Source organism: Cuculus canorus, chromosome 2 (genome assembly GCF_017976375.1).
Source record: "Cuculus canorus isolate bCucCan1 chromosome 2, bCucCan1.pri, whole genome shotgun sequence".
NCBI classification, from domain to species: Eukaryota; Metazoa; Chordata; class Aves; order Cuculiformes; family Cuculidae; genus Cuculus; species Cuculus canorus.
This window is the reverse complement of record NC_071402.1, coordinates 53,984,816-54,001,190: the sequence shown is the minus strand read 5'-3', so window position 1 is coordinate 54,001,190 and position 16,375 is coordinate 53,984,816. Positions and strand designations below refer to the sequence as shown.

At 36.9% G+C, this 16,375-nt stretch overlaps 1 protein-coding gene across 13 annotated transcripts in view; it reads right to left on the bottom strand.

Moving 5' to 3' along the window:
- PTPRM (protein tyrosine phosphatase receptor type M) overlaps nt 1-16,375 on the bottom strand; it is a 480,321-nt gene that overhangs the window by 325,759 nt on the left and 138,187 nt on the right. For all 13 annotated transcript variants that reach the window (XM_054057714.1, XM_054057715.1, XM_054057717.1 and 10 more), the window contains exon 3: nt 839-1,104. In XM_054057714.1, coding sequence (XP_053913689.1) covers nt 839-1,104 — 266 coding nt within the window. The remainder of the gene's footprint in view (nt 1-838; nt 1,105-16,375) is intronic.

The window sequence follows — 16,375 nt, the reverse complement described above, 5'->3', positions numbered from 1 at the left end:
TTTCTTCAGAAAGTACGGTGACAGTGTGCAGCACAGGGGACCAAATAAAATCCAACCTAAACTTTCCAAACTGCAAGTAAAGATGAGAGGAGCTTTAATAATATCTTTGATCTACTGGCCTGTTCTTTTTACACTGAATTATTTGCTTGTGGAGACATAGACTATATTTTCATGGGAAGAAGGGGAAAACCTGCTGAACTGCCATACAGCAGTAAATAAGTGTATCATCTGCAAACTTTCCAAGAGAAAAACAGCACCCTAAGGAACTGTCAAGTGAAATTCTCCCTAAATCTTTAGAATGTAATCAGAAGCCCATTCCTATGATAGCTACTGTTATATTTATGTTTACTACTTCAAAGAACAAATGGTTATTGCATTCAGACTGAAAACTCGAACTGAGGATTCAAAGGATTCTGCTGGTTCTAAAGCAACAAGTATTGCTGACAACAATCAAACTTGAATGCTCTAATGCAAGAAAATCTATTGGCATACAATTCTATTATCCCTAATGAACTGAAAGAATGAGTGAATTTCTTATAAAAAACCAGAGGTAATTGACTGAAATCAATGGCAAAAATTCTAAATTGTTTCAATATAATTATTTCAACCACATTTAAAGCATGCGTGTGTGTCACACACATTTATACACCTCTATAAATATATGTAAACATGTAAGCACAGCCATATATATGTAAAACCAATCATTTAGCATCATCTACAAAAATATAATTAAGATCAACAAAACATGCTGAAAAGTATTTTGATTAAAATTGAAAATTATTATTAAGAACAAGGTCACTATTACGACAAACCAGATTTCATAAAAAATAAAACATACCTGATAAAAATTTGGCCAGAACGTGCTAATTGCCAGTTCTGCTCTGTTCCAAGTAGCAGTGATAGATGCGTTCCAGACTGGGTTACCAATAGGACCATCATTTACTTTCACATATATATTCAAAGTGCCAGGGCTAGATCCACTCTTGCTTGAAACATAATAGTGGAAATCAATACAATGTGTATCATTTTCTTTCAGATGGGGCAGCAGGAGGTGAGCTTTCTGTCCTGCAAATCTCCCAGATGTATTCACCAACACGAAAGAACCTGCAAAACAAAGCCACTAGTTCAATTTCTTCTCTATTTTATTTTCCTCGCCCTAATACAGTGATCTCTAATTAAAGCATCTTTAAAAAAAATCATTTTTTTTCACTTCTACTAACATAACAGTAATTTGCATTTAGTAGGTATTTAAAATCAAACTACTCTGGAGAATCTCAAGATCTTTTTCCAAAGCTAGTAAATATTAGAATCCTTGTTTTCCAGTTAGAGAAAGAAAGAAGAAAACAAAAAAAATACACTGAAGTAATTTGTACTGTACTGAATTCACACATGTTAGAAGAGAATTAATTGTAGGTCCCAACTATACAAGCACTTTGATATGCAGAGTCTGCATTGGATTTGCAAGGAGAGGTTTTGGTAGCCAGGGATGCTACAGCTTCTGTGAGAAGGTGCTAGAAGGTTCCCCCACGTCCAACAGAGCCAATACCAGTCAGTTCCAAGATCCAATGTGCTGCTTGCCAAGGCTGAACTCATCAGTGACAGTGGCAGTGCCTCTGGGATAACAAGGTTAGGAATGGGGAAAGGTTGCTGTGCAACAGCAATTACAGCCAGAGAGAGGAGTGAGAATGTGTGAGAGAAACAACTCTGCAGACACCAAGGTCAGTGAAGAAGGAGAGGGAGAAGGTGCTCCACGTGCTGGAGCAGAGAATCTTCTGCAGCCTGTGGTGTGGACCATGGTAAGGGAGGCTGTGCCGCAACAGCCCATGGAGCAGATATCCATCTGCACCCTGTGGAAGGAACCCACGCCGGTGAGAGTGTGAGGATTCTTCCTCTCAATGAGGAAGGAGCAGCAGAAGCAATGTGTCATGAACTGACCACAATCCCCATTCTCCGTCCCCCTGCACTGTGTGTGGGGAGGAGGTAGAGAAAAACGGGAGTGAAGTCGAGCTCAAGAAGAAGGGAAGGGCGCAGGGAAGGTGTTTTAAGATTTAGTTTTTATTTTCTCATTATCCTATTCTGAAGTGATTGGCAATAAATTAAATTAATTTTCCCAATTTGAGTATGCTTTGCCCATGATGGTAATTGCTGAGTGATCTTCCTGTCCTTATTTCAAACTATGAGCCCCGTATTTTCTCCCCTGTTCAATTAAGGAACAGAGGGATAGAGCAGCTCGCTCGGCACCTGGTGTCCAGCCAATGTCAACTCATTACAAGAGTTGCAACGAAATTGAGGAGAATTATATGTGCTCAGATGGTGGGATGCAGTGTATGATGAGGATAGATTCTAAAATATTCTCAGTTCCTTAGCCTTACTCCAGCTAATGACCAGCTACATCCTTGACTGATTGTGACAACTGCCTCCTGGCCTCAAAGGCTGAGAGAAGACGGAACAAATGAAAATACCTAGCAAATTAGCAAGCTTTACAGGGAGGAGAGAAGGCAGGGAGGTGGTGTGAATTTTACACTATGGTCCCAACTTAAACAACAAACAAGAAATGTAATGGTACGGTTCAAATAAAATTCTGTTCAAACAACCCTCAGATGAACAAGTCAATTTATGCTCTATTTTTCAGTGCCTATTAATGTGTTTCATTGAAGTATACCCTCAAAACAATCATGTTACAGAACAGATGTGCAACTAAAGAATTTGAATGACTGCATAGACATTACATTAGAAAACATGATTTTCGAGATATTAATATTTCTGAGTTGAACAAACCCAAGGGAAAGAATTCTATTAATACATATACTAAGATATCAAAGAAGGAAATAAAATTCAATACAATGTCTACTTTGAAAAGGAAACATATCAATAAAATACATGAGGTAATTTAAACCCTGTGTTTTTCATAAAAGTCAAGAAATGGATATGTTATGGGTGCATGCTATAAATACATAGGTAAGTGCTCTCATAAAAATATAAGCATATACATTTCTCAAACAGTTATTAGAAAACAATTTTTACATTCTTTTCCTTTTTTTTTTTTTTTTTGCAACTTTGACGGGTGATGATACCTTAGAATTTCAATGAAATGTAACCTCCTAAGTTATTTCTTGAAACACAATGTAAGTGTTTAAAGAACCTTGGTCCAGACTGCACCTTATCTTAAATATGTTTAGCTGTTCAATACTACAGTTTTGCAGTTACATTCAATTACTTATTAAGCATATCTCATCATTAATTTTCATTCTACACAAAATATCTGAGTTCGCAAAGTTTACAAAAATGGGAATTGTGATATAAAGAAATCTGAATATTTTACTTCCTAAAAAGCATTAGTCTGTACTAAATTTACATTTACTAGAACATATTTGGACAAATTCTTATTCATTAGTAACATAACTAGAAGTCACTGAACATGTTTTCCATTCTCTCTTAGAGATAACTTTAAAATTTTAATTTAGCAGAAGGCGAGATTCATGTGCTTTTCCATACAAGGACAAGTTACTAATTACACTGTACTCAAGTCTACAGTACACATATCTGCAACGTTTTATTTCTTGCTGTGTTTCAGTAACCTAAAATGTAATAAGGCCATAATCAGAAGAAGGACACACACCTCCCCTCCCCCCATATTCTGGATAGAACACCAAAGAGGTGGTAACCTTGCTCATAACCTATAGGGACAAACACAACAAGGAATATTCTTTATTGCTACTTTTCACATGTGCTTACCCTGTTTCAATCTGTCACAACAATACACAATTTTCACACAGAATGCTGTATGTGGGTTTGAGTTGTAGCACAAACATCTTCAAATACTCCAATGAAGAAAGAAACAATTTTAATTCTGCAAAGACATAGTAAGGAAAAGTTTCCTGTCTTTATCTTATACAGAGAAGACTACCCAAATTAGTATTCTTTGGTCTTTCCAATACTTTCTTTAGTAGGATGACTCCTAACTTATTTGTAGTCTTGGGCTAATCAAAGTATGAAACGCCCATGCCGGAATTTTCGATCCTATGGCTCAGGGGCTGACTACATTGCAGAAGGATAAAGAATGAATAGACACGCAGCTAGAACAAGAGTTAGTCCTGCTATATTACTTACCACACATTTGCCTGAATTTGTAACACAATAAAGGGTTAAAAATAAAACTAACAAAAATATATTTAGGTACAACAAGGAACCAAATAATGTTTTAATGGATCTTTTCTTAAAATAGACAGGAAAGAAACCAATATTCTTTCTATCACTTAGTACATACCCTACTGTTCAGTTTGTTTATTAAAATTTAAAATGTAAACCTCTTGTAATAGTTACAATTTGCTAAGTTATCAACCCAAAATTTAAAGAATTAATGGGTGCACTAAAAACCAACTGGCAAGTGTTTTAAAATCTTACCACCAAGAATGCCATAGAGAAATGTCTATCCTTTCTCAGACACTTCAAAATCTCAAGCCAATATCTTCCTGATAACGAATTTTATATTAATTGCTGCTAAGAATCCTACAGTCCTTGACAGAATTATTTTTTAAGAACTATTTAATTTAAATCATCCTGATTAATGTAGTATGTGTTGCACAACTGAACCATGTGAAAAATTATCAGTGATAGAAATTATCAGTGAAGAAAAGGAATATAGTCAGCTTATTTTGAAAAGCTGTCTATAACTCCTTTGTTGAAAGTGAAAAAGTACAGAAGAATGTCATTGTAAACAGAATAAATCCTGCTTTATAGTTTGTAAGAAAAGGGAATCTTTAAAAAGAACTAAATTGAACAGCAGTATGTCATCCAGATGTTTTCTCCTAGAAAGTATCTGGTAAGCTTTTCTTAGATCATCAGGCAAGTAGTAGGATTTAAATGCATTATTTTAATTGTTTGACTGAACTGTCATCTGAATCTCAGGAAATAAGATACCTAGTAGTGTCATGACAGGTAAACTACATCACGTAGGTCTTTTGGGACAATTTGATTTCCGGCTTGTGAAGGTCTCACCAACTAATGCTTATGGAAGTTAAAGTTTTCGCTGTTCCAGCACACCCAGAGCAGAACCTTTTAACAAAGTTGAAAACCAAAAGGACGTTCAGTCACCTGGTGTGACCTTTTAAACCCAGAGCTTATCATTTAACATGAAACAGCTTGTTAGATCAAACACAGTAACTTCTATTCAGGACTAAACATATCCTCTAGACAGCATTTAAGGAAAACTTCCTGAAGCAAGTAGGCATCTAGAGGATGGATCCAGGAAGAGCTGACTGTAAGCCTAGTTTCAGAAGACAACAGACTTGTTGAACCAGGCACAGGCCACGACTTGTGTGCATGAGAATGAAAAGCCAAGGTGCCTGCAAAATCAGACCTAAAATCAGACCACTAATGCAAAGCCATTTCAAGCTAGCCAATGAAGGAAAACTGACTATAAATACACCTGTAACATCACTCATCTTTGAAATTGCATGCTTGCTAGAGGTACAAAAATGTGCTCTGTCTACCTAGAATAGCTAGTACTGCCTTTTTCAAGATGAACGCTTAGGTCTCTTCTTCCAGTGAGCCAGATGAACCAGAAATGTGCATACAAGGAAGTCTCAGGTACACAACAACCAGAATGTGGGCAAAAGTCCAGATGTAAGTCATCAACGTTCTAGGGGTTCGACTAAGGCTAAGCAAAGAGAAAACAGGGATATTAAATTACTTGGAAGACTCTAATTGGCACCTTAACCCTTTATTAGCTCTTGTCTTTGAAAAGCTGACATCTCATGAAGGAATTCAATATTTTGTTTACAGTATCATTACCTATATTTTACTTAAGTCACATAGTGTGTGTAACAAAAAGAAAAAAAAGTGAATTGAATTCATAAAAATCTTATAGTGCTTTTTTTTTTCAAATCTAGACAACTCTTCTTCAGTGTTAAGTCATGTAGAAATTTCCTGTTTCAACTTTGCCAGATGGTTGTATAAATCTAAAAGCATGTGGATAAACTCAATACACAAAAGCCCCACTTAACTTTGACAAAAGGAGTGGTGGTGGTTTCTTAGCCATGAAAAAAGGAAGAAAAAAACCCCAAACAATCCATGACAATCCTTCTTACAGTGGATCAGTTCTGCAGAACCACTTATCACATCTTTGGGCACATGAGAAATACACACAAAAAAGTAACTGCATCTATTCACTGGCATATATACTAGGAAAGTTATCTGCCAGGAAAGAAGGATTCAATAAGAAAATATGTAAAATTATAATCAATTCAGTAATCATTCATAAGAAGACATAGGAAATGCACATATTACTATAAACATATTCCTTTTAAAGTGACTAATTTCCCTTGATGTATTTTCATGTTTAAACACATGTATGATGACAGTTTCCTCAGTCAAAAACTTTAAATGAGATTTAATTTGGTTCAGTGCTTAGTTCTATGTTTAGGCACTATGTGCAATTTAATAGTTTGAAAGTACACACTGAAATCAAACTGAGAATAAAATCTAAGGTAGCTGATGGTGCTTGTCATCCATTAAATAGAGGCTTCTTTAATCCACAAACTTGCTAAATCATCCATATTTCATCATTTTACTCAGAGGATTTAAATCAACAAACTGGTGAATTTGCTACAGTTGCTGTTGTTTACAATTTCTCACTGCAAAATGTTTCAGCAGTAATTCTGCAAATATTTGGTTCACTAAAATATTAGTTCTAAGAAGATGCTCTACTTGAAAAGGGAAAAATACACTAGAGTTGTTCCTGAGTAAATGAGCAATTGAACATCCTAGCCATTCTCAGTAGCACCAATGGAAATTTTCCGTGAAGTAAGCATAGAGGAAAATTAAATTTTGTATACAAAAAGATGACCAAAAGATGGAGTGACACAGAAACTTAAAAAAAAAAAAAAAAAGTATTTGCTTAAAAAAATATTTCTGACAACTGGAAAAGCAATGTACTATCCTACAAAAACGATGGAAATGGCATAAGAGATTTTCCAGTCACTTCTGCAAGTTTTCACCACGTCACATCACCTTGTTAAGAGACACTTTTTATACTTGGAATGTCAAATGCAATGAAATTGAATGCAGTATTATTTTTCAAGCATGAAGAAAAAGTGACTAGTGAGAAAAGAAACTTACTTTGCTGATTTTTCACCAGTCTTATATATGGTTGAGGACAAATGATTAGTTTTCCTTCCACACTGTGACAACAGATGTGATCTATACAGGTTATAACCGCAATCCTATTGCAATTTCATTGATAAAATGAAAAATATAAGTAAAAAAGTTTTAGCGTTTAACTTATCTAGGCATCAGTATTGGTCAATTTTGACTCTCAATATTTGAAATGTGTTAAATAAAGGAAAGCAGAAAATCTGATTTTAAGAACAGATATTCTACATACTATTCTTATTAACAAAACACTTTTCAGGTAAAGAAAAATTTCTCTGTAAGGCTGAGAGCTATAAAAAATTCTGTGATGAGATAGATACAAAAGGTTACTTTTTATTCTTCCATAAATACCAGCCAACCCTAATGTCATCACTCACAAAAGGTGTCTGCCTTTTACCAAATAATATGACTGGCTGCAGCTACTGTGAGTGCCCAAGACTACGTATGTGATTGTCCAAGTTACTAGAAGTGCTGTGCATATGCAGATGAATTGCAAGGCTCAAGCATAATGGTTCCCATTCGCAGACAAGGTAAATGCAATATCTATGTTATCCTATTTATTACATCTTATAAATATGTGTATGGGCCATCTTGGAAGTACTGCAGAAAGCAGAAGACCTGAATTTAGTAACAGCCAGCCTTGGACTTTATTTCCCAAATGTAGTAAACAGAAAAGTTTTTTGTCTTCGGTGTTTTTTCTTATTATTTCCTAATTTTACAGGTAAACAAAAATACATTTTCAGGTAACATTAGAAAATTGTGATGCTGCCATAATTTGAGAAACCTCTCTAAGTATGACTAGCACTACCTAAAGAAGCTGGAACTAATGCTCCCTAAGTATGACTAGCACTACCTAAAGAAGCTGCAACTAATGCTCAGATGCAGCACATCCAGATACCACGCAGTAGGTAACTGCACATAAATATCAGTGCCACTTACACCCATGAATTGGCATAATGAGGTGTGCCAAGATATACCAGCTAAGAGTCTTCTCTCTGGTGCTACAATTAACATCCATCAGTTCTGTTCATTAACTTACAAAACATTATTGTCTCAGGTTTTAAGTCTTCTTTTAAGCAATACTTACTCATATTAAGTTTCATGGGATAATTTAAACCATTATTTATTACCATCCTAAATAAATAATCAATCATCTCAGCTTTCAAGCTGTTTATCAATTTTTAACTACTAAAACTCTTGAAAAATATGTTAAACTATTCCATCATAAATTCTCCATATTGTTTGTGTGGATCAATCAATTTCTACCTATGTCATCTTCGTTTTTGCAGAATAATCAATAAGCTTAATAAGCCTTCTAATTCAATCACCAAATTCAATTCTTCATATTCTTCCTCATGTCATATGTATAGACACATCTTCCATTATTTGTTAGAAATTGTTTTGATCAAACACAAACACGAAATCACATATTTCTGAATCATATATTTCTGCAGTTCCAATAGCCACTAATATCTCTAAGAACTGCTTTCTAATGATTGTAGGTTTTCTAATCCTTTTCAATATTTAAAGCATTTCAGTATTTAACAATTTTTACTATTCATCCTATAAGCCTTGTTCTGTTTCCTTCATCACTATTCCTCATTTTCAAATGCTCTACTGACATTTTTAAGGCCATTTCTTTTATAACTAATGTTACCTCTTCGCAACAAGCAAGTAATGCACAGAAAGTCTATGCACAAAAAGCTACTAGAGAAAACAACTGCATGTGGACAAATTCTGAAAGATTTGTCTGAAGTTTCAGATTCAACTTCTGAACCAACCATTGCATTTTAGAAAAAAAACAGAGAAGAAAGTAAGAGAAGGCCAATTATCTGTAAGCTGGAGTATATATATATGTTATTTAATGAAAACAAAAATATCCTCCAGTGCAGAGCTAGCTTGAAAATAAAAATGCAAAGCTTACAGGAGAAAAAAGGAAACAAGTGAGGAAGGATGGAATGGAAAGTGCTGGTGAAAATAAATGAGGTTTCACCACTCTGGGACAGGCAGATCTAGACCCAGGGAGACTTTTAAAAATCAGAAAGCTATCCAGAGCATCTCCCCAGGACTGGAAAACGTAAACTCAGGCTGAATATTCTAGAGCAGGGAATAGGTACATATTTGAATCAATTAATTACAAGTAATTGAAATTAGAGGACAATGTGGATATTTCCAAAGTCTCGTTTAGAGAAAGTAATATGAAAAGGAATTTTGACTAATTTCTGCCTTCAAGCTTCAGAAAGGGTTCATATTCTTGAGATGAAGGTGCGTAGTTTTCTCCCATATGAAACTGTCACAGTGGACACCCTCAATCCATTTTAAATCAGTACAACTCCAGAATAAAAGCAAAGATCGTTCTTTAAGGATATACATCCAAACTGGGGGAAACATATATTGCAAAGTATTTTCTCTATCTTCCATTGCTGATAAAGGACCAGAGGTATTTTATGTAAAAAGAATTTAAAAAAAACCAACAGTATTGTCCTACAGCTGGACAACTGGTATGCAGAAGGTTAAGTCATAAAATCATAGAATGGTTTGGGTTGGAAAGGACCATAAAGATCATCTCATTCCACTCCCTCTGCCGTGGGCAGGGACACCTCCCATCTGACCAGGCTGTTCAAGGCCCCATCCAGCCCGGCCCTGAACACCTCCAGGGATGGGGCATCCACAGCTTCCCTGGGCAACCTGTGCCAGTGCCTCACCACCCACGTTGAAAAGAATTTCTTCCTAATGTCTAATTTAATTTTTCCCCCTTCCAATTTAAAGACATCACCCCTTGCCCTGTCACTCCATGCCCTTGCAAAAAGTCCCTCCCCAGTTTTCCTACAGCCCCCTTCAGGTACTGGAAGGGTTGCTATAAGGTCTCCCTGGAGCCTCCTCGTCTTCAGGCTGAAAACCCTCAGCTTCTCAGACTAAGTCTCTGTATTGTGACCCATATGTGCACTTTAAGATAGTTAATTCTGTCTTAACTTTAAGACAGAATACTGAAGTGAATATATTCATCTCGACTAAGAATACCACGCAGAGTATTAATGGAAGGGAAAACTAGAGTTCACAGATTGGAGTGTACTTGCAGATAAAGAATTTGTAAATATGACATACCACAAGCTTTTCTGGCTTCAACATTGTGGGTGTAGAATAGTGTCAATTGGGAACAAAGGTTAAGTTAATGCTGGGTTTGTTTAAAACCTACCGGAAGGCAATAAAAATGGATGACGTCTGAACTGCAGTTCTAGTCATGAAGACAATTGGAAAGATTTATTTTCTTTTAACAGGAAATCTGATTTGCCTGAATATAAGGCAATGCAATTACAAAGTAACTCTTCCTGTGTTTGATAAGAGGGGCCAGGTGCAGTGTGGGAAACGGAGTCTCCAAGGAGGTGTGCTACTCCTCTTGCCCCTGGAGGAATCCCCCATATGCAGCCCAGCTCCAAGGCAGTAAAACAGTACTACCACATGCAGAAGAAGGTCTCCGTACCAGCCCTAATCACTCAGAAAACCCACGTGTAGCTAACTAACCAAGAAGTACAACTGCTTGGGAGAGTTTTTTGTTTGGTTTTAAAGGAACTGTTCTCTTTGGGGGCTTCAAAGACAAATTTGGTGGAGGACAACATGCTTGTTTGTATGAATGTCTCTAAGATTCCTCATCCCATGTTTGCCTAACACGATATGCTCTGGCAGTTCCACCAATAGCTTCTACATCCAGTGAGAACTGCGCTACAAACTGTTGAAACAGTAAACTGATTCATAAAACGCAGTCACAATAGACTGCTTCCTACATTTGGTGGGCAAAGTTTTCTTCAAATTCTCTCAAAAGTCCTCATGACAGATTTCTTTAAAGCTGGACAAATACCTTTTACCAGCTATAACATTTTTTAACTTTTATGCTATGACTGTATCTCAAACATGTCAGAGCTTTGAGACAGACCTGTCTGCACCTTTCCTTTAAAGTGAATACACCAAAAAATACCAGAAGGGCTTTGAAGAAGCAATGTTCTATTAGAACATAAACTTGAACAAAATCTCTTCTATCAGAGAACCCAAATACTTTTAGGTGAGAGAGATAAGATACAGCCATTTGAAAACAAATACCTTTTCTGCCCAACTGTGTCTTCGCAACAAGGGTCCTTTTCCTCTAGACCTGCTTTTCACACTAGCAACTTTCAATAGCCTCTATGGTTTCAACAAACTCTACTTGTTCTCCTCTGGGTCAACAGAAAAATCTTCTCTCTTTTCATCATCTCTGCCCTGGTTTTGTGTCTCTTCCCCATTATTCTAAGAAAACTCCAGAAGCGCGAGCTCCCCAATCAGCACATCTATTATTGCCTGCCCTGTTCTTCCCTGGAAAACCTTCTCCCACAGACAGGTGCTCTCAAAAGAGAAATCTTCTCATCCTCTTCAAAGAATCGCTCCTGACCAAAAAGCATGCAGTTACCAATCATGGACCTAGCACAGCATATAATGTGGATACAAAATATAATTTCAAAAGACACCTTGAACCATTATCTTGTTTATCACACAGAACAGCAATATTTACATGAAGAATTTCTTGCATGTTCCTTTTGTTACCAAGGAAATAAGATGGGGTTTCAAATATCACAAACAGACTAAAACTTGTTTAGCACAAAGACTCTTTCCCCTCCCCTCTGAGGGCTACATTCATAGATGCTTCCTTGCCTTATCTGTTCCTAACAGGACACAGGTCCATCAGTTAATTATTTAGAAGGTTTGCTAGACACATCTGCTAGATCCATCCTAAGCAAAATAAGGAAAGTCAAAATACAAGATTCAGTAAATAAAGGATTAAAGGATAGGAGCAGAACAATCCACATGGTAACCGACAAACAGGTCTTGCTAAAAAAAAATCCCACTGTTTTAAAGGCGGAGAGGATTGCAAGTATTGCTGACAAAGATAGCAGCTAAAGATACAAGACTTCTGTGAAGCGCTTAACACAGTAAACAACCTGAGTAGAGCAGGATAACAGAACACAGCAAATACATTAAAAGCTGATTAGCTGAAGCAACTGTTTATGAAGAAATGCCAGTAAACAAGGGATGAGGTTCTGCTAGTGGGATTCTCTTTGGACTACCGTTAATCTAGATGCTTTCACAAGGAGGTAACATCAGACGAAAAATTGTTTCTGGGAGAAACTGTAATGATACAAACACTGGCAAAAAAAAATCACAAAGTGTCTAAGTAGACAAATACACGCTACACTCCTGACCCAGGGTGGCTCCTCCTCTCTCAGCATGACAGACAGGAGGCTGCTGCAGTTCCAGTGTTCTAGGTTCAGCCTGGTGGTGAGGCTTCCCAACACAGACAGACACAGAGAGACAGGTGTCCTCATGGATCAAATACAGATAGAAAAATAGTTCCTTCACTGGCACCCCCAGAAACACACCAAGCGCTCACACATACAACATTGACAGCCCTACGCTATTCCTCCTCTCCCACCTAGTGGGAATTTCAGTCAGCAAGAGGAACACACACCCCGCTCCTCCCCAGGTGCTGCCCCCAAGCCCCAGAGTCCCTGACTTTCATGGTCCCACACCAGCTGCTGACACTCACATGTCTCTACTCTCAAGTCAGCCTGGTTTGAAGTTCATGAGCATTTGCACATGCACTGAAGATAAGAGTGCACCCAAACACAAGATGGTTAGAAATAGGATTTAGAACACAGGATACACTGCAATGATGGAGCATTAGGCAATCACATCAGCATAATGAGTGTTCAGCTATTAACAGTAAGCTTCTTTTATCACTTTATTCCTCTATTTTTCCTACCCTTGCTCCTTCCCAATCCAACTTCACTCCTACCTTTGGTCCCCACATTAACAGTCACACATGCAGGGGAGACAGCAAGCAAACTTGTAAGCCATGTTTTCCAATGAGTCACTTACCTATCAACTTGTATTTTATTATAACTTAGCATTCAAAGCATGAGACAGTTGTTTTGTCACTGAAAATAACTATCTGTAAAACTAATTAGCACATGCCAACAATTAATCGTGTAGCCCAGAAAGTCTCCTTTCATTTCTAAGCACATTCTCTTTAATGCACCACCAACAGCATTAGTCGTTATTTTTGTAAGCCATTCAACCATGCAATTCAGTGTTGAAGAAACAATACTCAGGAGATAAGCAGAAGTCAGCTTTAACATGTTTCAGAGCAGCTCCTGGGGTAAACCAGTTACTCTTAGGTAAAAGCTTTGGGGAAGTAAGTGCTGTAAGTTCGATCCTGCATGTTATCCTTATTGAAATAAGGGCTATCTCTAAGAACGGGGTTAAGTGCTACTGGTGCTCTTCTCCCTTCCCAATGACAGGCTGAAAGGTTTGTTAAACACAGAGGTTAATATAAAAAGCTTCTCAAGGCCCAAAGACAGTGAGCTTTACAGCTTTAACAGAAATTCAATTTTGTTTCAGCTTTAGGTTGCTAGGTTAATATTTGACTAACAATCACACCTATGTAAACTCCTCGAAATTTTAGATCACCCCAGCAATGAGTTACTTCTCAATGAAAAGCAAACTATCATTGTACTTTCCACATACAGTATTCTCTGGAAAGTGTACTGCCTCCTGGATGATTCCTCGCTACTGATAAAGGCAAATTGTCATCACAATACTTTCAGGTGAGTAAACGACTCTAAGGTGTTTCACAGATCAGTATCTGCAGTAACACAGCACATGCAAATGACATCCATATTTTAATTTCCACTCAAATTTCTGATAGTTTGCCACAGACCTGTAAGACAGAAAACAAAACACTACTCATTGCCTATGGCACTAACTCCCACAACAAAACAGAGCCTACTGAAATCTTGTTGGAAACATCAGTAATTTTAGAAGCATACTAGCCTCAAAGGCCATTTTGTTACTGGAGTAATTTACTCCTGGTCTCATGAGTGTGAATAAAGGTAAATCACAACAAATCTACCTTACCTATCAAAAAGTACGATAGAATAAAAACAAAACAAAACAAAACAACTCCACATATCTACAGTAGACTATAATATAGTGTTTAACCTACTCCTTTGAATTAAAGCAACCATCTTTTTCTCATCTGTTCAGTACATTCACCTGGAAGTTTGGTTTGTATATAGCCTCAATTCTTTTACTTACATCTAAAAAATCTTGTTCAGAAACTAGAAGCTTACTAGTATAAGCAGAGAGACACTTTCCTAAAAGATAGTTTTAGACTGTTTCTCTGTTTTGCTGAACTGAACCACTCATTGCAACTACAGAACACAAGTAGTGGGCTTCTCCCCCAGTGAGACTATGAGTTATTTTATATTAGCAGTTACAGCATTTTTCTGCCACAGAAACACTTCAGAGATCTTAGGTTAGACTTCCTGAGTAAAATTCTAAGCACACTGGGCCATGCGTTTAGCTGATGAGCAACAAGATGGCTCACCACCTTTACTCTTAACCCGTGTTCCCACAGGAAAAGCACTGTGTTATATCAGCAAAAAGGCACTCATGTCCCATAGTAACTACATGATAGTTTAAGCCTTAATGGATAAGCAACTGCACTTTCCAAAGGCTTAGCTATACACTTCAGCTGTCTACCATTCATTGTCTCATAGCCACCAGCCTGCACAGTCAGCCATTTAACTCTGGTCTACGCCAACATTTATACGTGTGTGTGTGTGTGTGTGTGTGTGTGTGTGTGTATCAGCTTGAAATATTGCATTAGTTGCACATCCTCTGTACAGGAATTAGAGAGCCATTACATTTCCATTCCTGGATTTCTGCCTCTTTTTTTTTTTCTTTTTAAATGCACTAATGCCTATGCCACAGAAGCAGCTGACAGCATTTTCTACAAATTGGTATATAAAGCCATACTGCACTTAGGTTTTTTCCTCTTAGGGATCCTGTTACACTTAGCAATGATGGAGAAGAGAGACATATCTTAAAAGTTCAGATCTCTTTTTTCCCTACCTGACTGCCAAACTCTAAAGCAAGTAGGAAGGATACAGGTATTTGTTATCCAGGTTCTAAGTTATATGACAGGTTTACATGAAAGAGTTTCTATGAAATGAAAAATGAAAATGAATGGAAAAAAAAAATTAAGGCATAAGGATTGTATTTGCTTCAAGAACATATGTAACTATTAATTCCACAAATTGGAAATCTCATCTCTAAAATAAAACTCCTTTTGCAAAAAACCCCACCTTCTTGGCATTCCAGGAAGAAAAAAACATTTTCTCTCAACTGGTGATTCTTGACATGCTAACCACTTAATACAATCTGTCTTTAAAGGCTCTTATCCAGAAGAGATTACATCACAGAATACATCATAAACAATAAATACTATACCGACTGCCAATTTATCTGTGTTTATGTACACAATAATTTCCTTCATTGTCACAAAAGGCAGACTTTCCAGAGCCGTCTGCACACTGATAAAGTAGGAATTTTGCTTCTGAGTCTTCTAAAGAGACTTTTTCCAAGCCCCAGGAATTGGTTTTAAGGCTTGTACTACTATGGCTATTTGCCATACAAGGTAGTCTCAACTTGTATTCACCTTAAATACAGCAGAAAACATCCCTAAATCATTTAACCGGTGCACATAATGAAGTTAACATACTTACCGTCTGGAACTACATATCCTTTTTTTCCCGTAGAGTCCCATGGAGCACACTGTTTGATACACCTATTTTCAATTTCTATTCCGCTAGAGATGCATTAAAGACATTATTTTGGGCCAGATTTATCACTGAAATAAGCCCTGAGGTTCCCATGAGTCACAACCCTAGGAACCAGATTGTCACTCAAGAGAACAATAGGGTCGGGTTTTTTCCCCAAGAAGGAAAGTGTAAGATTCTAATTAATACAAGCGCTTGACAATGTGCTTAAGTACCATTCAGGAAAGCACTTACATACTTACTTAATTTGGCTTCACTATAATTAAAAATTGAGAAAGTACATACATAATGTTTCTGCATGATGCTTTCTGGAGTTCTGAGTTCCTGTTATCACAGGAACCTGACATTTCACAGCTTATTTAAAAATTGTTAATTGAAATACCACTGTATTCATGAATACAGTTTTCAAACATTCCTAAGTGACACAGAGATCCTTGAGTTGAATTTTGTGAGAGCTAATTTGTTAACAAAGTACAGTAGCTAAAGACAACAATTAGGAGCTGCAAGCTGTAAAATTATGCTGGCACATATGCATATACTGTATATATTAGTAGAGCATCTGAACTAACCAATAC